The 25,860-nt window shown below is 53.9% G+C and overlaps 1 protein-coding gene across 2 annotated transcripts in view; it reads right to left on the bottom strand.

Moving 5' to 3' along the window:
• Nucleotides 1-25,860, bottom strand: part of SEPTIN12 (septin 12) — a 95,346-nt gene that overhangs the window by 42,535 nt on the left and 26,951 nt on the right. The window contains exons 1-2 of one of the 2 annotated variants that reach the window (XM_050968170.1): nt 17,937-18,006; nt 3,366-4,718 (exon numbers count right to left, since the gene is read on the bottom strand). In XM_050968170.1, the coding sequence (XP_050824127.1) occupies nt 3,366-4,718; nt 17,937-17,991 (1,408 nt within the window). In that variant the 5' untranslated portion in view covers nt 17,992-18,006. Of the gene's footprint in view, nt 1-3,365; nt 4,719-17,936; nt 18,007-25,860 lie in introns of those variants that run through there. The other variant, XM_050968171.1, reaches the window with a different exon arrangement.

The following is a 25,860-nucleotide window of genomic DNA, read 5'->3' as shown; positions in this document are numbered from 1 at the left end:
CTTCCTCTGGGTGCCTCTAAGGAGCAGAAAGCATTCCTAAACTGCTGCAGTCAAGATGATCTGTGACCAACAGCCACCTCCCTTCTATCCTCCCACTCACGCTGGGGCAGGGACTGCTCCGTGTCTGTCCGTCAATTCTAGTCTATTTTCTCGCTGCTCTGAGCTCCGCAGTGTCCGTTTATGCCACCCACATCAGCCCAGGAATATTTGGGCCTTTCTTGGTTTTGTAACCTGAGCCAGGGGAAAGCGGCTGACAACTCCCATATGTTTAGAAGGGAAACGGTGACTGGCTCAGCATTTTGGCACAAGAGGAAGATTTTTTGGTAGCGCAGAGACAATGCAGGGGAATTTAGCAGAGGCTCCAAGCATTGGTATGCACAGAGGTATTAGAACCATGGCTCTCTACATGCACTGGGAGAAATGGAGAACTCTTGAGAGGTTTGATAAAGTTTTTAGCTCACGCTCCCTCCCTTCCCCACCACCCCTTTTCACAGTTGAGCAACTCTGCTCTTTGCAGGACTGGATGGGAGCAGAAGCAGAAGTGAAAACTGTCGCACTTGAAGCAGTGCTGGCCTGGCAGGAGCATGAGAAAATTCATGAGAGTCAAGTACCAGGCTCTTGTACTGTCCCCTTTCTTGCCCGGAGATTTCCACCCTTCCAATGGGATACCTACTTCAGATGGCCAGGAGAGACTTCAGCTTCATGGGATGCCAGCCATTAGCAATCCACTTCCAGACCCTGCTATCAGTGGGGGTAGATTGAAGATCCGAGGTTGAAATCAGTACTGGAGAACCAAGGAACGACATACAAATAACCCTTTGGTTCCATCCTCATCTTATTGCAGGGCCCAAACTTCCACAGGGCCCTCTTCCCAGTCCCAGAAATAAGAGCCACTGGACAATCACCCCTCACAACACCACTTACAGGGCTGGTCCACACTAGGGGGGGGAAATCGATCTTAGATACGCAACTTCAGCTACGTGAATAACGTAGCTGAAGTCGAATATCTAAGATCGAATTACTCACCCGTCCACACCGCGCGGGATCGATATTCGCGGCTCTCCGTGTCGATTCCGGAACTCCGTTTGCGTTGATGGAGTTCAGGAATCGATATAAGCGCGCTCGGGGATCGATATATCGCGTCTAGATTAGACACGATATATTGATCCCTGAGCAATCGATTTTAACCCACCGATATGGCGGGTAGTCTGGACATGGCCACAGATGCCCTTGGGCTTGCATCCCATTACCGAGACACAACAGAAGCACGCCTCCTTTAGCCTCTCAACTGGCCCACTGAGTCTGGGTGAGTTGGAGCCCAGGAGCAGGAGCCCCGAGGCCTGAGATCTTGAGGCTGAAGGAAGTAACCAAGAGGCCAGCGTTGGGGTAAAGTGCCCCAGTCACTCTCCCCAGCCTCATGTTCACCAGCTCTTGGTGGCCCAGCAGCTATCTGAACTGATTTTATTCCAGAAAAAGGTGGTTTGTGGAACACCCCAGCTTAGCTCTTCCACCTGGACTGGAGTGAACCATGGCAGCAGGAGCCACACGTTGCTGATGCAAGGGCAGCCTGACACTCCGGCCTGTTGTTCCCTACTTTAGCCGCTCCTTCTCCTCACCTTCCTGCCTCTCATCGGCCAGCACCCAGCCCGGGTGCTCCCCACCCACATATCTCCTCCTCTTGCCTCCTTCCACCTGCAGGGTTAGGGTTTGGGTTTGTGACTCATGATGAGGACCCAGCGGGCAGTGCTGGGAGCTGTCACATCATCAGACAAGCCTGATCGGCCAATCAGAACATGGCTGCGAGCCATCACCGTGCGCAGCCGTACTCTAGGCCACACCTCCTAGTTCCATGGTGTGTAAGTGCAATGGAACACACCTCTGTATTCACACCCAGTACACTAGTGTAATAATCTTTGCGCAAAATATGCCTTATGAGGCCTCACTGGAAAACTACGAACTCACTGGCCAGCACTGTAAAGTTATGAACAGAAGCTGAAATGATGACTAAAGTGTGTTTATTAGACAAGCCCGGGGCAGTTTCTCAAAGACAAAGGACAAATTGACACCTGGCCAGGGGTGGAAGCTGATGGGCAATCATCAAGTGGCCCTTCTTTGGCCAGGAAGGAACAAGCAGATCTGCAGCTTAGCAAACAATTCAGCAAACCTCTCCCCGCATGAGACTCCATGTCTCTTTGCTCTCAGCTGGAAGGAACTTTGCCTAGGGGTCATTCTCAGGGAAATACATTTCAAAGGGCGACTGAACTAAACACCCCAAGTTCTCGCTCCCTTTCCACCAAAGACAGCCTGTGGACTCTGACTGCAGATCCTGACCTGAAACTTGGTCAGCAATGATACTGGCAACCTGCGGTAAGAACTTCTCCTTCAACCAAGTCTAGTTTGTTAAGTTTAGAAAGCGTTGCATTGTTATTTTCCTTGTAACCATATCTAACGTTAAAGCCCTATGATTCATTCTCACTTAAAACCTCTCTCTTTGCAGTAAATAAACATTTTTTGTTCTTTAATCAAAATTAATCCAGTGTTGTGAACTATGTGGGCAACTCTATTTAAGGTCACAAGTTACTATATATTGTCCCCTTACAGAGACAACGGACCTTTGTTATCTGAACTGTCCAGGAAAGGGCTGGACAGTGCAGTACAGAACACACATTTTGGGGGAGGGAAATCCAGGACTGGGAGAATGTTGGGGTCACCCTGCATGTGGTAACCAAGGCTGGTGAAAGCCCCAGTGTGGCTGGCAGGATTCAGCTGCACACAGACGCTCAGGGGATCTACCGCAACAAGGCATTGTGAGGCACCCCAGGTTGTGGCATGGGGTGACACAGCCTCTTACTGGTCTGGATTTCACCCTGGAATGTGATAGTAACTTACACCCCCTCAGACTTCACTCATCCATGTGTAACCCCCTCTACGCCCCTTCATCTGGCCCCACATCTACCTCTCCCCAGGACTAGGCCCCATAGCCGAGGAACAGCTGATCCAGGGAAGCGAGGGCTGGCTCAGAGAGTATGTAGCACCAGCCTGGCAAATGCCTCCGCAACGTCTCAGTCCCTGGCTGAGGCCCTTCTCATGCCTGCTACCTCTGAGCACGGAGGTTTCCATCAGCTGGAGAAAGCGGGGAAAGAGAGAGAATGACTGTTTGGGCCTGGCAAGCCTGACAGTGCTTCCCAGCTGCCGTGTCAGTTTCTTTCATCAACACCAGCAGGGTTAGGAGAAGAGACACCTGACAGGCAGCCTTGAACACACAGGGCAATGCTATGCCCTGGATGCTCATACTCAGCTCTCATTGACCTCAAGCTGTGTTGGGCAGAATACAGCCAGAGAGATAAGAAAGAGAAAAGTCCTACCTTCCTTTGTCTTCTCTCGGCCCTGCATCCCCTTGCTCACAGGAGAGACCCTTGGAGAACCTGTCAGGCCCATGTAGGGGGCTTGCCTTGGGTAGGAACTGGGAGCAGGAGCCCTGAGGCCTGAGATTTCAGAGCTGGAGAAGGAGTTGACTCTTTCAGCCGTGGATCGGACATGTTCCCTTGGACATGCTGCTGGGCCCCCAAGGAAGGAGGGTTGAGAAGTCACTTGCATTATCTGAGGCCGAGACATGAGCCTGAAGGGAGCAGCTTGAGCAGGAGACAGAGACAATGGCCAAGGGTTCTCATTGACCTGGGCACCGGGGCACTTCCCCGGAGAGGGCGCTGCGGAGACACCACTCACAGTGGCTGCGGTTGCACCCTCCTTGGCCCTACCCAGGGGCTGCCGGGACAGGCTGGGGCTGAGGCTGAGCTGGAGCTGCTTCCTTGGCAGCGGTCTGGACGCAGTGTCAGCACTCGGTGCTGGATCAGAGCTGTCCAGAGGCTTCCCCACCAAACCATCCAGGCTGATGGGGAATTTCTGCAGCTTTGTCGGCTGCCTGAAGGGTGGAGGAGGGGGGCTCAGACTGGGCCGCTGGGTGGCATCGGAGAGTGGGGAGGAAGAGGAAGAGGAGGAGAAGGAAGGCTCCCTGCTGATGGGTGTGCTGCTCTTCCCTTGGAGCAAGGTGCAGTTCTGGCTGCTGCTGTTCCAGGCTCCAGCAGAGTGAAAAGCCAGGGCAGGGGCGAGTGGGATAGGGGAGCCCTGATCTTCAGCAATGTGCAGGTCCAGAGAGGGCAGCGAGCCATGGTTCAGTCTGGCCTTGGACACCAGCTGGATGGGCTGTTCCGCCTCGGAACGGAAGACATTACTGTGGGAAGAGAATTTCTTCAGTACCGGGTTAGCAACCGGGGCGGCCTTGAGGACCCGAGGCTCTGGCTGCCTGGCAGCACTCTGGGGCGTGCTGGGCAGTGGTGGGCACTCCAGGCTGGAGGAGGAGCTGTGAAGGCTCTCGCTGCCCTGGCCCAAGGAGGAGGAGACGTCGTTGGGATCAAGCCTGGCTTGGAAAGAGGCGACACGGGTCAGGCTGGAGCTCATGGCGCCATTGGCCCTGGCCAGCTGGATTGCGCCTTTGTTGAAGGAGAAGCTGGTGCTAACCCTGGTCTTCAACACAGGGCTGTGAGCTGGGCTGGGGCTCGAGCTGAGGCTGATGTGGGATTGATAGGTGGGTGGCATGAGGCTGGCCAGCCGGCTGTTTTCCCCATTGCCAGCAGCTAGGCTGTCTGTGGGTGTGCTGGGGCCAAATGGGCAGGCTGGAGCCTCTTCAGCATCCTCCATATCGAACGACCTCTTCAGCGCTGCAGGGAGAGAGGAGGGGGTGGGAGAGTTAGCGCAGGACTCCCCAGCCCACACACACCAGGGCCATGCAGCCTCCTCCCATTCAGTCCCACCAGCCCTTCTAGCAGGGTCTAGAGTTGTGCAAAGAAATCACAGCGAAGGGCCCACATGACTTCCCTTGGGCTCAACCCCTCCCTGAACTTTGGGGCCCTTGGGGATCAGGTCTGGGCCCATCTCTGCATCCCAACGAGAGCTGGAAGCACAGAAAACTCGCCCGCCGTCCAAGCTGGGGCTGCATTCCACAAACAGCCTCTGGGTTTTGGAGAAGTCTGAGATCAGCTTTGGGCAGAGCCAGGCCCAAGCTTATGGGTCTGGCCCCCATCTGGGTCTGAGCCGGCACTAGCGGAAATATGGTAGATTTGAGCCCAGATGCAAAGTGGAACTCTGAGGGTATGAAGCCCACCTGGACCCAAATTGGGGAAAGATTAGCACAACCCCCAGTCTGGGAAATCAACCCGGCACCGCTCCCCACAGCATCTGTGGTAGCTACATGGTGCATTCTGCTGCATTGCCTTTCAAATCCCCCACCCAGCAAGCCCTCCCCATGAGGCAGACCACAGGCAAAGCGCTCCCCAGCTCTGGACTGAGTGGGGTGGAGGGACTAGGGCAGGGCTGGGAGGGGAGGCAGACAGTCGGCCTGACTCCCCTTTGCAGCCTGCATGGAACAGAGGGTTTTGTTAGCAGGTCCCTGCTGGGAAACTGGAGCTGTGCTCTTCGATCCCCTCCTGAGGTCTATAATCTCTCACCTCTCTTCACTGGATTGTATCAGTGTCATGCGCTCTAAACATGCCCCTTGGGGGCAGCACACTACACTAACTGCTTTCTTCACCTCCAACCAGCACATGTAAAGGATCCTGCCTGGGGCATCCTAGGTAATCAGATCTGCTCTCTGTGCCACTCCTGCACCCTCTTTTTGCTTCAACAGGATATGTCTGGGCTACAGCATGGACAACGCAGGGCACTGCCCACCCTAACAGTCACCCAAGCCAAATCAAATATTGCAAAGGGAGTTCAGGGCTGAATTTGCCACGAGTTCCAGAGCTGCTGGCACATTCCCTACAGAACCCCTTGCTGGCAGAGCCTGGGACTGGGATGGAGGGGAGTTTCCCTACAGCCAGCGCTCATACCCCATTCCTTACAGCCCCTCACTACTGGGATAGATTGGGAGTGGAGCCCCAGACAGGCTGTTGTCAGCGTCCCGTAATGAGCCAGCCATCAGTCACCACCACAGACAGCTTGTGAAATGAGGATGGCCTCACTGCTGGGCTGTGTGAAGTCCTAGCAAAAGGAGGAGCTGGTGCGGGGTGGGCTACAGCTGTTTGAGTCAGGAGGCAGCAATCGCTCTGCCTAACTAATGGCTGAAGAGGACAAAGCTATCCACAGGGCAAAATTAGCCCCTCAGAGTGTGGCAGGACATCTTCCAGAGGGGCTGTGGGGAATGCAGCTAGAACTATCTCAGCTATCAGGTACTTCCAATAGATGTAAAAATGTGAAGGAGATGGGTTGGACTGAGAACACCAAAATGTTCCGGGGTGCGCATGTTTGCTTGGGTTGGTCTGGTCCGTCTTGAAGAAGAGCATGAGTAAGTCAACAAATACACAGACCACACAGTCACAACAGGCCAGATTCTCTCTCTCCTTTGGCCAGCACCAGTGAATTCCCACTCGGCAGGAATATAGTCCATTGCACATGCTTTATTCCAGTTACGGAAAAAACCAGCTGCCCCAATCAGAATCAGCTCCCATTGGTCTAGGTGCTGTTACAAACACACAGAAAGACCCAGATAAGCAAGACCCTCTTTGTATTCTCCAACTCCACAGCAGCACATACTTCTTCTCTTCCCCCACATCTAAGCTGTCATTTAAAAAAATGTTTCCAACTCTCATGGATGTGAAGACAAGCTTGAAAAGATGACCTGAATGTAACTAATGCAGGGATGTCTGCCTGAGTCTGCAGAGAGCCTGAAACAATAGCTTCGAGAGCTGTTGACTGCCTCCTTTGTATTATTGGGGTGTTAACTCTGAAACCTAAAGATGACAGCACAGAGTCAACTTGTTAAACGACTTTGCAGATCATTCCAGGAGAAATCTTATTGCTTGTATTATAATGTCACTGCAGGCCCCAGTCAGGCCTGAGGACCCATTTGTGCTGGGCACCCTATAAATACATAGTAAGAGACAATCCTTGCCCCAAAGAGCTTGCCATTAATTTAAGAGGCAATACAACAAGCACGTGTAACAAACAGCTAGATAGGAAGATGGCTCCTCAGCAAAGGCCAGGAAAGGGGTGTGGGTGGCATGTGTACACAACTGACCTCAGCTCTATGCCCAGCTACCAGAGGAGTCCCACAACTACAACTTCCTTAGCGATGGCCCGGAGCATTTTCTCGTGATTCACATTGCCCACGGCAAGAGACACCCTGCTTGGCTTCCTACTCTCCTAATGCCCAGGAAGGCGAGCTGTTCTGAGCTAACGGACACAGATCTACATCCACACAGGGACTGTGCTTGGTCATGTCCCGAAAAGCAGGGTGGTCTGGGAGCAACTAAGCAGATGTGGCTAAGATGCCCTGCTCCTCCCAGGAGCTATTGGACTGTACCTGACATGAGGGCCAATAAAGGCAGGGGCTTACTATTTCCTCTAGGAGCAGAGTGGAAGTAGGGCATTGAGGGTGCATCACGGCAGAGGACACTGGCTAGGACAGCTGATGGAGGGGATGCTGGAGGCTGTTATGTGAAGAGCAAAGTCAGGAGACACTGTGATCAGAACTGGGCGAAATATTTCCAGAGACAGTGAATTTTGACAAAAAGGGGCATTTCAAAGAATGCAGAATGTTTCATGAAAACATGTAGATTTCTTTGCAACTCTCCTTTGCCTCAACAACAGCAACAAAAATGGAAACCCCCCACTTGCTCTCATGCCCTTGAAAAATGTTGCTTGTTTTGATTTTTAAAATGTCGACATTTTCTTGTCAACAGGATTAGATTGGAAACACTCTGAAATTGTTGTTGCACGGACAGTGTCCAACTCTTGCCATATCATTCTGGTCTGGAATGAAACCAATGCAACAATTGCTTTTTTGTGAAATTAACATTCTGCTCTCCAGCCAAGTCCAATTGTAACTTACAAGTTCCGTATTCTGAAAAAAACCCTATTTGACACCTAGATCTGGTCACCTGTGTGTTTTTTAGACAGTAACTTTTTTTGAGGCAGGGACCATCTTCTATTGTGTGTTTGGACAGTGCCCAGCACAAGCTGAGCACATTAGGTGTTAGTGAATAGAAAATAATAATAATAATTGACATGCTTATATTGAGCCTCCAGAGGCTGCTCTGCTATTGAGACATACAGTTATTTTCCTAAAATTATCTCATTCTTTAACAGGCGAGACATGGATTTACCACCTCTCGACTGCCCCAGCGAACCTGCAGTTCATTTGTAATCCTTTGAGTGTTGTGAAAATTGGAGTATCAGTTGGCAGGTAAGTCTCTTCTCTCCCCAAAGGGCACTCTCCCTCTGCCAGAGGGCCAGAGAAAACATCGCATTGTTTAACAGCTGAAGGCGCTGAGATGCTGGAGATTTAGGAGGGCTGGAAGAGGTTTGCCAGCTAGTAAACTTCTTGTGAGAATCGCTAAGAGGGGGAGGTTATTTGCAGTCATTGCATGTCATCAGAAAACCAGCGCAGAGGGCTGAATTCCAGCCTCTCACAGAAGAGGGCCATTCCCTTCGGATCAGAATCAGGATCCTTTGGGGCACTTGCACAGTAAAGAGTGATCAGCCCAGGGCGCTGGTCACAGGGTTGACTCTGTCTTGGCAGGCAACTGCTGTGGGCACGCACAGCTGGAACCGCTTTGTAAACACATCTGGTCAGGAAACACATTAGCCGAGCCTCAGCCTCCCACTACGCCAAATGGAGCTGCTCGGAGGGGGCCTCCCCAAGATACAGGCTCATCAGCTCTCCCCCATCCCCCAACACACACACATGCTCTGCTGAGCACAGATCCATTTGGTGCCCTGATCTCCGCACTCCACAGCGTGCTGCCTGCCATTTGCTAGTTCCCCATTCCCCCATCCCTCACCCCACTCCACACACCTCCGGGGTGTTCAGCTGTTTCTGTGATTAGACCAAAGGGTTTCTTGGCTCTCATTTCTCCCTTCCCACGTATCTGCCAATAGCACCCCCCCGCATTCGAGCTGGGGGGCCCCATTCTCAGCCCTGCAGGGATGAGGGAGTGCAGGCAGTGACTGGTCCTCAGAAGGACCCAGTCAGCTCTGCCTGCTGGTATTGGTGACTATCCGCGTTACTGTGTCAAACCACGTGCTGGGTTTAGCACTTTCTGTGCCCACACGGCAGGGTTCCCGTTAAAGCCGATGGAAAAGCTCCCTCTGACTTAAAAGTTTCAAAGTACTGAGGCCTGGGCCTCCTTCCGATGAAGGGCCAAGCCCAGCGAGGGAAGGCTGGGTGGGCGGGTGAGTGTGGGGCAGTGCTCCTGGCTCCACACTCTGAACTGATGTCATTGCTCTGGGGCAGCGCTTAAGAGGTTTCGCTAGAACTGGGACTTGTGCTCCTCCCAGGCTCTCCCCCGGTGCTCAGCACAAAGCTCAGGCACCGGTATATGCTGGGCGAGCGTGATCTCCTCCAGCTCTGTAATGGATAATGCAGAGCAGGGAATCACGGGACAGAAGCATGGTGCCATGAGTTACAAAGCAGATCCAACCTCTTCCCTAGCTGGACAGTCTGTGAAGACCTTGGCAAACTAAGGGGCTCGGTGAGGTTGTGCCCCAGGATTCCCAGCTGTGCATTGCCCAGTGCTGGGCAAGAAGGGCAGGTGCACTGCCAGACCCCATTCTGGCATCACGCTGTGTACCCACTCAGAGCAAGGGGACAGAGTGCCCCTTCCTGAGAACCCTCCAGGTTCAATGCTGTATGATGGCTCATGTTAGCTGCTGAATGAGGGTCCCCAGGATGCAGACAGGTGTGAGAAAGGCGGTTCACCCTTCACCTCCCCCACCCCTGACTCTCAGAGGGTCCTAGAAAACCAGAGGAGACTAAACTCAGAAGGATGGATGTGAGAGGGGTTTCCCCTTGAAACCACCCAAGCATGAGAAGCTGCCTGACCAAGGCCACTGCCCTCCCATTCCAGCTAGGACCAGCTGCAGAACTTGTAAGACAGGGGAAGGAAGGCTCTTCACCTGGCCCTGAGGAAGTCAAGGGAGTTTTGCTGTTGATTTCAGTGGGGCAGGATTTCATCCATGGTACGTGGAGCAAGCAGTAGCAGGCAGTCTGTGCTCCTGAAACCGACAGCCCAGTTCTGCAGGTTCCCACGGCTCAGAGAATCATTTCAATCGGCTTCCAAATCTTCGGTTGTTTCACCTTTTGCCATTCACCCATGCTCAGGCAACTGCTGCTTTTTTAGAGGGGTAGCCCCTTGAATAAGCTTTTACATTGAAGTCTCTTCTGCCTACTCTGGTAGGTATCCATATGTCAAAAGCTCCCAAAACTTGGAGTGACATAGGGCAATCTCCTTACCATGACAGTGCCACACCAATGAGGCTCAAGTCTGATCTGGTGGCAGCATCTGCAGGCACAGAGAATGCCCACAAGGGTGCTAGGGTGGTTATCGTGATGTGGCCACCTTTGCACTAGGAACTGGCCTGGACCACCAGTTCATTTCACAAAGGCCATCGAAGAGTAATTCCCCTCACTGTTAACCTGTGGCACAGCTGATCAGTGACTTAGGAGATGAACGGCGCCAGCTCATATTAACGTTTATCGGAGTCAGCCAGCCCTTGATAACACATCTCCTCCCATCCAATGCTGTATGCCAGCATGTGCTGAACACAGCGGAGCTTTGGCCCCAGCCCCGGCCCCGCTCTCAGCCACAGCGCTAGAGAAACCCCCACAGATGGGATCGCTGGAAGGCAAGCTGGGCCAGGGAAGCCCAATAGTATTCTGATCAGCTGCTCCTCAAAAGGGGCTGGGAACACAGTGTTGGTTCATAGAGCCCCTCAGTGTTTGGACACAGATCATAACCCTGGCTTGAAGGACTACGCTCGCCTAGGGAAAGACAGAAATTAGACTCATCTCCTCCCTCTCCTTCTGAGCTACTCTGAACTACTAGGACGGCTCTCCTGCCATCAGAGGTCCTCCAAGACTCCGGTGCTGTTCTCTGAGAATTCGCATAGAAGGGAGATCTGCCTGGGGGGGGGGATCATGGCTCTGAGGCGCAGAGGCTCTTGCAGCTGTGTGCTCCATATATGAACCCTGGTTAGAATAGTTACTCTGTCTGCAGAAGACGAGGGGAGAGGGACTTTTGGTTTCTTAACAGAAGGAAGAAGTTAAAGCCACCATCATGGCAGAGGGAGCATCTACGACCGATGTTGCTGAGTCAGAAGCGAACAGCATTTCCAGCAGGAAGCCATGCAGAGCCCAGGGAGGGCTATAGTAGGGCAGAGGTGATGCAGATTAGGTCCCAGCATGGCGGATACTGTCCTGCAATAGAGGGCAGGTGAAGCAGGCAGATCTCTGGATGCAGTGGGCTCCTGTGTGCTAGGGCAGAGACGATGCAGTCATGTCTTGGGGATGGGCTATAGGGAAGTGATGCATTTGTATTGCAAGGTGGCCGGCCCTGAGTGCACTCAGTACATCTGAGGGGATGCTGTTATAGCCTAAGGCTAGAATTGCTGTAAGAGGAGATGATCCAGCTGTGCCTCAGGGTTGGAGGTTCCCACACATGGTGCTGTAGCATAGCAAAGCTCACTCAGCTGGGTCTTGATGGCGGAGGTTCCTGGCTGCTGTGCTGTCAGAACGAGGTGATCCACTCCTCATTGCAGACCCCAGTTCTCCTCCTCTCTGCCCAGCCACACCTGCTGCTGGCTGCCCCTTTACAGACTCTAATTCCCACCTCTCTGCACCTTGTCTGTTATTTCAGTCTCGGAGGTGTGCTGTGGTAACAGTGATGTCAGTGAACTCCCCTGGGCACTGCTTGGAGGCCGGCCTGGTGTTCCGCTGCACAGTACCACCAGGTTATGTCTGCGCTCCCCACCTTGGCCTTTTCCTCTATGGCCCAGATGGGTGCTGCCCCAGGCCCATGGGTGGAGGCAGCAGCACTACTACCACAGCAGCCCCTGATGGCCAGCTGCGGTAAGAAGAAGGCCAGCAGAGAGACAAAGATGCTCCTCTCAGAGCAGCAGCACTGGAGGAGGGGGAACATGCTAATACCATGTGGTTAACTCCTGCATCCAGCTCTACCTAGGTCATGTCCAATTCTGGCCAGCCCTAAAGAGCCAAGCTGGTGGAGGGTGTTCACCAGGAGAAAGTCCGCCAGCAGTGGAGTAGAGATGGAGACAGGAGGTCTCTCCATGCAGGAGACATGCTCCCCACCTAGCCCAGAGGTGGGCACCTGTCATTAATTCCCTTGTCGTGGTCACCCTTTGCTATTAGCCCTGGAGAGCCTGGTCTGTAAACTTCCCTTAGCTCTGCCCAGTGCTCAACTGAGGTCAGGGCCCATGGACCCAGCTCATTTATCACGCGCTCTCCGGCAGGGATTTATCAGGGTCAGCAGGTGGCTGGCTTGCTCCCTTTGCCATGCATCCTATGGGATTCTACAGCTTCACAGACCCAGGGCATGGGGCGCTCATGTATCTCCTTCAATTCACTGGGTGCCTGCAGCACCCTCAGGGCTGGCTTTGCGCATATCCTCTGCACCCACAGAGCCACCGGAGCTAGGACTGGGTTGCACATAACCAGAAATTCCCCAGGCAACTAATGACATGAAGTATCAATGTTTTGCTTTCAGCAGAGGATTGCAAAGCCCCACACTAAAGGTGGGCAACCTTCATTATTCACATATAACAAACAATGTAACAGATACACTGAGGGGTAAAGGGACTCACCCAAGGTCACATAGCTGGAAAGTGGCAGGATGAGAAATAGAACTCAGTTCTCCCAACACCACCCCTCAATCTACACACTAGGCCATGCTGCTGCCTTCTTCAAAAAGGCCTGAGTGCACGGAGGGCTTTTGGTACCGTGACATACGGGGATTGGGCCAGAACTTGACGAGGCTGCACCAGGTGAGGAATCAAATGCAGAGGGGATGGGGTGCGTTTGGGGCACCTTCCAACAGAACTTCACAGAGTAGGGGAGAGGTGAACCCACAGGCTGAAACCAGCCCCGAGTACACTCACACACACGAAAGATATAGCACACGTGGAGCGACTCACAGGCACAGTCCGTACCCAGGACACTGACCCACAGCACGGTCCAGTGGTGATCACCATGGATCGGTAGGCATGCAGAGCTCGCCTCTCTTCCTGGCTCAGACTCATGGTGTCACCTTTGGCCTCTCTGTGCCTCACTTTGCCCATGGGTGAAGTAGGGACACTGCTACTTTCCCCTCCCAGAGGGATAACAGGAGACCTAGCTAGTGTGCACAGTGCTCGGAGAGCTTCCGACAGCAGACACATGAGCAAAATGTTACCTTGCTCTAGGCAATGCCAGGCAGGTAGTTCTCCAGGAGGCAGATCTGAGCCTGCGCTCTCAGCAGACTGGTGGGCAACATTGCACATGTGAGGACAGAGGGGATCAGTCCCCAAGCAATTAATGAGCAGGCTGGGGGAGGGGCTGCCATGGCACCTTGGCAGGGGCAGCAGGGTGAGCGGGGTGCCAGCAAAGAGCAAAGGTTATGGCCATGGGTAGGGGAGCATGAGGTCAGTGGCACAAATCAGAAGACTGGAGAGGAAAGGGGTGAGGAATGGGGATGAAGACACATGGTGAGAAAGGGGGAAGAGAGGAGGTGGTGGAGGGTGGCAGGAGAGGGGAGGAGGTGCCAGGAGATGGAGGTATGAGGGCATGGGAGAGCGCTTACAACCCAGGCTCTACCTCTGGGTACTGCTTACTTTGCATTATTAGCAGAGCTTGGACCAACCCTGGCACCCTGAGCTGGGCCCAGACTGCAATCTGCGCCCAGTACCAGATGCCCATGGCATGACCATGGGCCCTGGTGCTGGGGGCTCCCTGGGAGCAGAAGGGTTAACGCAGGCCATCCTAGGTATGCACATTCTTTTCCAGACAATAACAGGCTGCAGCTTTCCAGGAGCCAGGCATCAGGTTACTCTCTGATCCTACCTGCCCTGCCCCACTCCCAAGCCACCTCCAGGATCCCAGAGGCCACTGGCTCCAGGAAAGAGCAAAGGATAATTAGAGGGGGGAAATCCTCCCCCTCCCACCCACTGGCTGCCTGCAGGGGCTGAGCAGATCCAACCCCTCCAGACTGATGCTCCATTTCCACTCTCAGCGAGGCCAGGTCATGTGATCCCCCACCCTGAGAGGGACTCTGCGGGAGAGGCACTGACTACCACCTGAATTGCCAGGGACCTCACTGTCAGCTCCATAGGTGCCAGCCTCCAACTCCTCTATGGACCCCTACCCCAGAGAGTAGGTACCCATGGAGCACCGTACGGGCTGCACTAGCTGCTCCTCATTTTTTTCTCTAACCAGAAGGGTCAGAAACAGTCTTCAAAGAAATGGAAGCTGAGATAGAGCCGTAACTAGGGATTTTTGCGCCCAAGGCAAGGGACAGGGGCGGCACATCCAGCTCTTTAGTGGCGGGTTTCTCTTGGAGGGAAGGACCTGCTGCTGAACTGCCAATGTTCTTCAGCGGCAATTTGGCAGCAGGTCCCTCCCTCCGAGAGGGACGGAGGGACCTGCCGCTGAAGAGCCGGACGTGCTGCCCCTCTCCTTTGCCAATAACCGGCGGCAATTCAGCGGCGGGTCCCTCAGTCCCTCTTGGAGGGAAGGACTTGCCACCGAATTGCCGCTGAATGAGAGACTTTCTGCGCCCCTCACCTTCCGCGCCCGAGGCAAGTGCCTCACTTGCCTCGTCCTCGTTATGGCACTGCTGAAACTCCCATATTAACCTGACTCCAAGAGTTGGGGCTTTAAGATCATCCCCAAATATCACAGGAAATTGTGCACTGGCAACACTGCTGTGAATTGTCTCCTAGAATGCTAACACAGCAACAACCCTCTGCAAGAAAGTGAGGCCGTGGGGAAAGCGTGGCACTGCTTATGTGCCTCCCACGTACGGCTCTCAAAGCACTTTACAAACACCAGTGGATTAAGCCTGTGCCCCCATGAGGTAGGTAAATCAGCATCATCTCCCCATTTTACAGATGGGGAAACTGCAGCAGAGAGATCACGGGCTTGTCCGCAAGGGGAAGTTGCCCAGGACAGCTCTCCTGGAACAGCTGCCCACGGGGATGCTCTGTTCCAGAATAAAAATGATTTTGTTCCAGACTAATATTCAGCTTCGGAAGTGCACTAATTATTCCAGAGAGCAGTGACTTTTATTTAGGAACAGTGTCCCGTGGGAAGCTATTCTGGAATAGCCATTCCAGACAATTGCTCCATGGAAAGAAGCTGTAAGTCACTTGCCCAGGATCAGGGACAGAGCCAGAAATCAAACCCAGGGCTCCTGATTCTCAGATTCCCTCACCACTCTTAGGAGCAGATTGGCAGCCAGGGACTGTCAGATCTGAGACCAGCCGCCCACATCCCCCCTGAACAAAGGAGAGCCGAAGAGATGGGGGAAGCTTTGCTCTCAGCTCAGCGGTGTCTCCTGTGGGCTAGCAATGCTGCCCCATGAACGAAGTTCCCTGGCTCATCCCTCAGCAGCACAGCCTCGGATCCTCTCCAAGGGCAGAGGGGGAACCTGTAGGATGCTGCAGATCCCCGTCCAGAGAGGGCAGAGGTGTGAAACCCCCACCCCTCTGACTCAGGATGGGTCCCGCTTTCTCTCACTCACACCTGCGTCCCCAGTAACCCTCAGAATTTCCATGAGAGCCAGAGGAAGCAACAGAGAACTGGGAAGAAGGGGGCAGTTTCCATTTCTTGTGGGGGAAGGGCGCCAGTGGGAGTTCTAGACCCTGTTTTCTCTCCTCCAAGGGGTATTCTCTGCAGCAGCGGCATTGCCCTGCCCACGCTGTCCTTGCCTTCTGCATCTCCCACTGTCCCAATCCCGTCCCCTAGGAGGCTGCAGCAAAAGCTCAGGGTGAGGAAAGCGTAAGGGCTGGTCCTGACCTAGTGAGGAGGTGCTGAGATGCTGCAGTCCAGTGATTTTCACCGATTCTGCTTAGAGCTTGTCTACACGGGAGACTATTCCAGTTATCCCTGAGCCACTCCAGTTCCCCTGGGCTAACCCCCCAGGGGACACACTTGTTCCAGACTAAGAATGACTTTTTGCAGCATGGTTTAAACCTCTTCCAAAGGGACACAAGCTCCACCAGACAAGGCCCTCCTGGACCAGGAGGAGCCAGGTCTCACCGAGGTGGGCTGTGCTGGTGTAACTACACCGCTACACGGGCCCAGCTACCCTGGCACAGACAAAGCTGCAAGGGGAGCAGTGGTGCCAGGACCCAGGACCCTGGCAGCGGTGTCAGGACCCTACACTAGGGGCTTTTGCTGGGACAGCTCTGTTGGTCAGGATCACACCTCTTCGTCCCCGACTACACAGATGTGCCGGCAGAGCTTTGTAGCGCAGCTTGTACACATGGGGCCGGGGCTATACTGGTGGTATATTGGTTTAAATTCACACCTTCCCTTATGCCATAGCTTACAGCTTTCCCATGTAGACAAGCCCTTAGGAGCAAACTGGCTCCCATTTACTGGGAGCTCCCAGCTCTGCCATGGACTCCTTGGGTGAACTTGGAATTAGTCTCCGTGCCTCAGTTTCCCCAACGCAGGGGATAACAGTCCTTCCTTTCTCCCATAACTTGTCTCTCAAGATTGCAGGCTATTTGGGCCACATTTTTGTGTTGCACCTAGTGCAACAGGGCCCGAGTACCACCCTAATACAGGTAATAAAGCCAAGCAAGCTCTTATCTGACCCTTTTCACTTCTTTTCTCCCCCTCTCAATCTCCCACCCCTGGAGCTCTGCCAGCAACAAGCCTGGTTTTAGGATGTGCTTTTAGGATGCAGAATTCCCCCCGCTCTCCATGAATCCCTTACAAGCTGCTCCCGGAGCCTTGAGCAAGCCCCACATCACCCCAAGAGTTACAAAAGTACATGGTCACTGGACTCAAAAGCTTGGGGCAAGTTTTTCCAATCCCACAATGCACTGGCCCCTTCTCCGCCCCCTCGAACAGAAACTACAGAGGGCGCGGGGATGGCCTGGGCCCCAATCCCAGCCCCTGGGTGTGCTCTCAAAGGGGAGATTGTTCTCCGGCTTGCTGGGCTGCACATTTGCCTTGTAATCTAAACAAGGAGCAGAGCCCTGCCTCGCAGGCACTCACTGCAGGCTGGCGAGAGCCGTTCCTTAATTACAATCTGTGAAATGCTGAAGCGGAATCAATGCCACAGCAACAGCTGGTAACTGGAAGCTTTTCCCCTACTCCCCTTCCTATTTCAACAGACACAAGCTGGTTATTGGAGCCTCCCCCTCCAACCCCACCTCCCCCACAGACCCAGAGTTTTTCCAAGCTCAGGTTGTATCTGACTCCTACTGCGAGTTGGGTTTAATTACCTGCTCAGTCTAATGTCTGAGCCAGCCTGCGCTCCGAGCCCTCCCCAGCCAGCCCAGCCACTGAGCACTGCTCAGTGCTTTCAGGCCTGCAGACGGCCTCAAATCCCAGACCGAACCCTCTGCCATCCCCCAACCTCCACACAGCACAGCTCCGTACACTCCCTGACACAAGTGCACTGCATGCACAGCTGCACACACATGCACACCGCCCTGCACACACAAGGCCTCGCTCCAGCACAGCAGACGTGCTAGCAGTGCCATTTACATGTGTTATAAAGATTTCCTCTTCATGCAGGTTGGGTCGAGTCCCAAAGGGCAGCCTGGCTTGGGGCAGTCCTTTCCCCACCTCCTCTGGCTATTGTTTTATGTCATAGTCCCGGAGTCACTTCTCCTGGGCATTGCTTCCTGGTTTCCATAGGCCCTTGGGCAGGGACCTAGGGTGGCAGGAGTAGGTGAAGCTCAGTGGCTGTGCCTGCTGATGCCAGCAGGGAGGCGGTTGGCCCCCTGGCTTGTGTATGCTCAGGGCGGGTATATGGGATGTAAGAGAGCAAAGCCGGGTATGTAGCTCATGCTGCATGGGACGCAGTGCCCAGCCTGGACAAAGCAGGAGCCGGCTGGCTGTCGAGAGCCCGGGCTCCCCATCCCAGCCCTACCTTCGAAGTCAGAGAGGATCCCCTCCAGGTGATCATTGACGGTCAGCTGGGACATCCTGGCTCACTTCACCCCAGCAGCAGTGCGGGTGGGTGGGTGGCTCACGCCCGGCCCGGCAGAGCCAGCTGTGCCTCTCTGCCTCCAGCTGTTGCTCTGCTCCTGGGATGCCCCTCCAAGTCTTCTAGCTTGGGCAGAACCTCGCCATGCCAGAGGGAGAGGAGAGACTCTGGGGAAGGGAAAAGGTGGGAGTCTGACCCAACTGCCTTCCACCTCCAAGCCAGCCAGCCCCCTTCAGAACCCAGAGGGCTTCTGCTCTCTGGGACGAGTGGCAGCAGAGGAGAGCAAAGGGAAAGAGAGAAGATCCCCTCCCCCTTGCCCAGAGAAAGAATGACAGAACCCCCCTCCCCATACAGCCCACCTCCAGCTAAGCCCTTGCTGGGATCACATTGGCTGCACTGGATTGCCTGTCCCTGCCCTGTGCAGGGAGAGGAGGGGAAAGCAAAGAGGAGGAGAAAGGAGGGGTGGGGGGCCCAGAGTCAGAGCAGCTCTTGGCACACAGAGAAGTCAGAGAGAGGGAGAAGGGGCCAGGGAAGCTCTGCAGAGCGCTCCAGAAGCGGGGGTGGGGGGTGAGTTCTGCTCCAGCCAGGCCCACGGCTACCCCCAGCCCAGCAGGGCTATAGGGGCTGGTAGTGCCCCACCCCTTTCCTGGCAGGATCTGCCCATGTTCCCCGCTGTCCCAGGGGATCAGCCCCTGGAGCCCCTCCCAGGGAGGCTGCCAACAATGCACCAATTGCTGGCTGCACACCCACCTGTACCGTTAGCGAAGGCCGTCGGCCGCCCTGTCTCCGAGGTGAATCAGCCCCCATGGCACACTGTCCCAGAGGGGCTTAGGGGGAGCAGAGATCGGGCACAATAGGGAGAGAGAGGACGGGCTCGGCTTGGCAAAGTGGGTATTTCCCAGCTCCACAGCCCACAGGTTGAAGGTCACCTAGCGTTTCTTGATCTCTTGCACCCCTATCAGGGAGGGACTGGTTGTCAGCTCGGGTCCATCCTCTGCAGCCAGACTGGAGTAGGACTGGCCTTACCGCCCCAGAACCAGAATCAGTTACAGGGCCTGACCTGGGGGCAGCCGTGGGAAGAGACATGTTAATCAGGGATTCCCAACATCCCCCTCTCTGGAATCCCCAAGGGGAATTTTTGGGGTAACCATCAGTTTGGGAATCCTCCTCCTAGCATAAATGCTGCAGGAGTTGACAGCAAACCGGAAATGAGGGATGTTGGGGTAACAAGCCTTTGCCGCTCCCTGGGGATTTACAGCACCCCACTAGCCTCTCACTGCACAGAGCATGGGGTGCAGTGGGGTGGGGAACAGCACGGGCATTCTTCCATGCTCTGCCCATGAACAAAGCTCCCATCACAGTAGATTGTGAAGGTGCTCAAAATAGGATTGAGGGTGCTCTGCCAGGCTCCCCGGGCACGGCTGCCTTTCGGGGTGGGGGGGTGGAGAAGACACACACCACAGCATCACTCCACTCTGCTGGGCTCCTTGGGCGTATGGAGCTCTTCTTCACTGTGTCTCAGCCTAGGGGCCCATCATCTCCTTCTCTCTCTTTGCTCAGAGACCGTTCTCTCTCAGAGCCCTGGAAGGGCTCCCTCTCCCTTCTATTAGCCAAAGGAATACTGGCATCTACCACAGAAAGCTGCAGAAGGCCTTGGCAAGAGATGATTAAAATGGTGGATCTCACAGGGATCCATTGCAGAGCCATGACCCCAGAGAAGTAACACTTGCCATAAGAATCTCCTTTTTTAGTAAAGAGAGTGTCTACCCTAAGGTCGAGAGGCACCTTGCACCCCCTGAAGCCTGGCCAAGCCCGCCAGGGACCCTAGCACTCTACTCCACCCCAGGCTCAAGTGAGATGGGCCATGCTAGGCTAACTAGGGCTGCAACAGCAAGCAGGAATCAGTGCCCACCTCCTGCTGCTCCCCAGAGCTAAAGCAAAGGCACAGTGATTGTGTCTCTGGCAGGAAAAGGGTTAGCTCTCCTGCTGGCTTGTGCAGTATCTGTTGGTGAAGGGGTTCACAGCCAATGTGGGAGGGGAAGAGAAATCCCTTTTCCAAACACAAGATGTTTTCCCCAAACTACCCAGCTTGACACCTTTTAATCTAGCAGCTCAGCTGAAAGTAAACAGCCAGGGGCTTAAGTGGATTCCGGGACCCCTCCCACACTGGGGCTGGGAGGTGAGGCTCCAATCCACAGGGAGTGGAGCTGTGGGACCAGGCGGATTTTGGCAGGGAGTGGGGTGCATGGGGAGATTTCATCATTGAAACCACCAGTGCCACTTTCAGGACCACCCTGGTGAATGTCCCCAAGGGCCTTCATGTGTTGCCTCAGCCCCTCGTGCTGTCATCAGGCAGAGCCATTTACCGGCTGTATCCAGGACTCTCCATTAGCCGGTTTCTCACCCATTTGCCCAATCCAACCCTTCTCATGGGAAAGGGGCGCTTTAGACACCTCGCTTGACTCAACATTTGTAGGGAGGGAAAAAGCTCCAAACTTGTCAAAACTGACCCTCTCGTATACACAAATGTCTGGGTTTCCTGTTTGCAACAACTTTTCATCTCGCAATTTAAAAGGGTCTTGTCCCCAGAGTAAAGGAAAGCTCTTTCCTGAGAGCAGTGCCCCACTCTGCCTCCAAGTGGAGGCTGTGAGCCCTCCTACAGCCTGCCCCTCAAACAGATCTGTTGGCCGGGCCACCTTCTCCCTGAGCACATCCCAGCTCAGCAAACACACGGATTCCAGGCTCACACTGTTGTCATGAATCCAGCCTGCTCCTGCGATAGGGTGAAGTCCAGATACTCAGAACCTCTTATTAACTCCAGATGTGTCTAAGCCCTTGAGGCTCTTCAGGACACTCATCTCATGAGCTGCCAGTTCTCAGCAGTGCGCTCTGCTGGTTTTCCCTCTATCCTCATCTCCTGCAAATCTAACAGATAATTAACTGGATTTTTTCTTCCCTGAAAAGACTGGAGAATGTGACTATGAGAACACAGTTAATGCCCCAAGAAGGGGTGAGGGGCAGGTGGGGAGGGCCCCAGCCAGCTGTGCATCGATGAGGTAACAGGGACTCAAAGGACCCCAAGAGCAGGGTCCCTGGAGCAGTACAATGGTGCTTACAGAAACATGGGCTCTGGCCAGATGCAGCACTCCCTTTTGGTGTGGCTGACTGCAGTTCTAATTCGTTAAGCATCAGCAGTGTGCTTGGCCCTGTACATACGATACAGACAGTCTCTGCCCCAAGGAGCTTACATGAAAACATGTGATCTTGGTGGGACCTAGGAGGTGGATGCAGACAAACCAGGAAGCACAAAGAGGACGAATGACTTACAGCTTGTTTGGTATCAGAGGGTAGCCGTGTTAGTCTGGATCTGTAAAAGCAGCAAAGAATCCTGTGGCACCTTATAGACTAACAGACGTTTGGAGCATGAGCTTTCGTGGGTGAATACCCACTTCCTCAGATGCATCTGAGGAAGTGGGTATTCACCCACGAAAGCTCATGCTCCAAAACGTCTGTTAGTCTATAAGGTGCCACAGGATTCTTTGCTGCTTTTACAGCTTGTTTGGATTTGTTCAAGTACAGGAGACTCGCTCCTTGCTGCTGATGCAGAAGCAGTGAGATCTTCGGAGGGATCTGAGAGAGGAGAGGAGGGTGGTTTGGTGGGTAAGATGAGCAGACTCTGCAACTGTGGTCTCACCATGTAACAGTAGGGGACAGAGGTGGTGGGAGGGGAGATGGTCTGGGAGAAGGCTTCTCTTACCAAGCTAAAGGGTCAGCGAACCCTGGCTGTAGGGTGTACACCACAGTCCCTCTCTCAACGAGTAGGGACTGTCCCACAAGGTGCTGTTTACATCTGGTTACAACTCACTGCAACGCTGCTTGCTGAGCTGCTCTCTGGTGGTCTCTGCAGAGGACACTTACAGCGTTTAAAGAGTCCACAATCAAAAGGAAAGTATAGATCAGGATTTAAGTCTCAAATCTCCTTCATTGGCATAGGGCCTGCCCAGCGCTGGATAGCCAGGAGCACTGGTTGCTATGGGACTGCAGCCTTCAGCTCTACTCCTGTCTGGCCACTGTGGCTTTTGTTGGCAGGAACAAAGCAGCCCATTCTCTCAGAAGAGATGCTGCTTCCCCACCTGAGCCGGGGTAAGGTAGCAGAGCAGATGTCCTCTGAGGGTGTGTAGGAGAAGCCCATGGATACCTGCCATGGAGCAGCAGACAACCCCCCAGGTCACTCTCTGAAGTAACAGAGAGGTTCTGGTAACAGCCTCTGCCACCTGCTCAGCAAGAACTGCAGCTCTTGAGGCAAATTCTGCACTAGCCCTGGCAGCAAGCCATGGTAATGCCACCCGAGAGCAGGATTTGGACCTATATGTTTAGGCTGAGACAAGGGACAGCGGGGGGAGTTTTGATTTGAGTTCCCAGAAGATGAGGTCCCTCTTCACGCCATGATGGAAGAGCAGTCTGGGGAAACCCACGCTAGGTGGTGTTCCCTCTAAGGCAGATCTAGGGTGGTTGGTAGAACGGCAGAGGGAAGGCGAGTCACAGGGGACAGAAGATCTTGTATCAGGGATCAGTCCAACATACCCTTTTCTTCTAAGGAGTGTCAGGACTTTCTGTCTTTAACCATTTCCCATGAATATCCATTCTAAGCCAAAGAAATTCCCACTGGCTTTAGCTGGCTTCACAGCCACATTTGCATTTGCTTCCTGCCTGCTTTCTAGCAAACCGGTGTTCTGGCAGAAATGCTACAGAAACGTTAGCAAACAGTCCCAGGCAGTTGATTTCGAACTCCAGCGTGAGTATCAGCACCCGAGAACAGGGTGTAAGCAACACACAACACGACCTACGTGTCCAGCCAGAACAGCTCATGTATCGGTTGCTTGCACGCCACTTCTAGATAGACGCTCATCAGTCTCTGGTCACTGATCTCCTTCGGCGGCTAATTCTCAATGATAAACAGGTTAGAGACAATCCTGCGCTGATGGGAGACTGTTTAGAAAGAGGGTGGAACAAAGGAATATAGACTTAGTGAGGAGGGGCAGTACAGCTCAGCTATCCGCAGATAGGAGCTGGACCATTAATGGGGCAAGGTCTGAAGATCAGGAGGAATAAATTTCCTCAATCTCGCCCCTGCTTTTTCCACCAGTGTTACAGCCCCAACAGATGCCCATTGTCTTCCGCTGGGAGGGAAGCTGTGGTTTGGACTTTACTCTTGCCTGGTTGTTTTCAAGGCCCAGCTGCTTCTTTCCTAACTAAACCATGGCTCCTCCTGCTAGCCTTACCAAGCCAGCGGAAAGCTGGATCCTTACTCAGCCTTGGGAATCTTCCCCAAAAAATACTTTGCAGACACTTTGCTACTGGCCACGATGCAAGAGGCAGAAACACGGCCTGATTTTTCCATCCCAGGTGGAGTTGGCAGCATCTTTCGCCTTGTAAGCTGCAGCCCATTGTCTGGGCTTCACTGAAGGAGGGGAGAATCCTGCAAAGTCTTTTTAATGAGCTATTTTCCCCAACTGCTTTGATTTTCAGCCCTGTTTTGTCCTTCCATGGCCCGTCACCAAATACCTTTCAGACTGGGAAGATTTGTCCTCTTTACCCACAGTGCTTCATTTCCAATTCCTTTGCTTCACGCTGCCACATGATTGCCTGTTCAAAGGAGGAAGGCTCTGCATCAAGGCCAGGAAGGATTGTCTTGGGCAACACAACCCCAGTATAGCCATCTGTCTGTCTGGAGGAAGCATTTCCAATGACCAGACAAGCCACCCTCAGAACAAGGTGTCTCTCCTCCAGCTGCCAGCACAGGCCAGCCAGGAATTTCCTAACTCTATAGCTCCTTGGCTGTCACTCAAAGAGCAGGGCCAGCTGGACATGCCCCTCTCACACAGAAGAGAAAATAGGGCTCATTGGCTAAAGATCTCCTTCCTCTTCTGTCCCCATCAATTGCAGAGGATTTCTCTGCAGGAAACCGGTTACCTATCAATAGCAAAATCCTCCCTGATGTTAACACACGAGGAGTAGGCTGACAAGTCTGGATAAAGGTAGAGAAGTGAGATGCCGTGGGGCGGGGCTCAAATGAAGTGGGAGAGATGATGGACCTGCCATTTGTCTGGGTTCATACCCTTTGCATTTTGCTTTGACTTGCAAACTCCGAACCTCAGAGGGACAACTCCACTGACGCTACCAGCATCTGCAATGGCTTCCACCCCAGACCATATGTACACAGGCCCATCTTCTCAAATCAATGGGAGTTAGGTACCGAACTATCTTCGAAGATCTAGGCCTTCATTCCATCGGTAGGTCTCCATGACGGGCATGTATCATTGCCCTCACTTTATAGACACAGGAACAGAAGTACAGGGAGGGAAAGTGATTTGGCCAAGGTGGGACTAGAAGCCAGGTATCCTGGTTCTCAGCCCACTGGATCACATTGCCAGTCTAGTCATGGCAGCTTCAGAACCTGACCTTCGTGCAGCTTCATAACCAGCTCCAGAGCCAGGCGACACCTGCCCAGGTTCAGGTGTGCTAGTAGGTTCCACACAGCTCAACCCAAATGCTTCCCCCTTTGCAGGTCCAGGGGCTGAAATTTTCCCCCTGCCCTCAGAGCAGAAGAAAACTACCAGCTTTCCTCCACTCCGAGCAGGCTGGCGGCCATGTCCCCACAGCTGGGAGAGAAGAGACCAGCCCATCTGCAAGCATTTAACGCCATCCCAGCCTTGCTCTTGTCTTGTTCCCTCAGCAGCAGAGGCCAGGAGCAGAGGGAAGCATTGAGCGCTGAGTGAGGAGTGGGAGGAACGGGTCAAGGCCCAGCATCAGAGTGACTGGGAGGCTGCACACTCCTGTTTGGATAGGAAAAGTCTGTTGAGCTCATCATCCCGTTGGCAGGAGAGTCTCAGATTAGTTGCAAGCTGGGATCGGGGCTGAGGAGGAAGGCTCCGTCACTGTGAGCAAGGAGGAGGTAGAGCAGCAAGAGCAGCAGTGTGAAGGCCGGTATGGACAGAACTATATCTGAGCCCCAAACGCTAACTGAGTGGGTGCCCTGAAGCCCCAACATAGTCTGGAAAAGCCCAGAAGGTCTCTCTGAGCTGATCTCTGGTCATTCCCCCTCCCTCGCAACTTAAGGGGCAAACACCTTGGTGTTGACTCCATGCAGTTGAAAGAGGCCTGCATGACAGCCCTTAAGCATGCTGGCCAGAAGCCAGCACAGCTCGACTGACTCACTGACCGAGTCCCCCACTAGGCTCCCGCACCGTGGCTCTGGTGCCAGGGACTCTTATCATCCTGGGAAACTCCTGGCTGCTCCGTGCACCAGCCGCACCGTTAACCGTGGCTGGTGAAGCCCTGTTCCATGGGCTCCACAGACCACCAGGCTCTAAGTCACCGAGACTGTGTTCCCCTCCTCCTGCTGCCCCCAGGAAGGGTCTGTTAAGACAGATCTCTCCCTTGGTATCTGTTAACACTCCCCAGTGCCCAGCCCCAGGGAATGGGAGCTGCACCAGCCGTGGGAAGCCAAAGGACAGCAGGGGGAACTGCTACTTAGCTCGCATTGCCCCCTGGTGGCAGAAGTGAAAACTTCCCAGCCACTTCTGTTAGGAGATTCAGCCAGGGCCCCATTTGCACTGAGGGTGAATTGCCTGGTAGCTGCCCAGCAGCATGCTTTGCGAGGGGTGTCCAGCTCCGGTGCATTCCTCAGGAGAGGCAGCAGCTTCCCACCCTGCTCGCTGATGGGAATATTCAGCCTGCGTTCACGCAGAAGGGGAGAGTTCATGAAGATGGCACCAGCCAAGTGCCCTGCTCGTTACGAGCTGATGCCTGGATTGGCTTTGTCCTGTGCTCCTGAATCGCTACCACACAGAGGGAAGTTGGGAAG

This window comes from Gopherus flavomarginatus, chromosome 9, assembly GCF_025201925.1.
Source record: "Gopherus flavomarginatus isolate rGopFla2 chromosome 9, rGopFla2.mat.asm, whole genome shotgun sequence".
Taxonomy (NCBI): Eukaryota; Metazoa; Chordata; order Testudines; family Testudinidae; genus Gopherus; species Gopherus flavomarginatus.
Note: the sequence above shows the minus strand (reverse complement) of the source record. Positions and strands in the feature narration are given on the sequence as shown.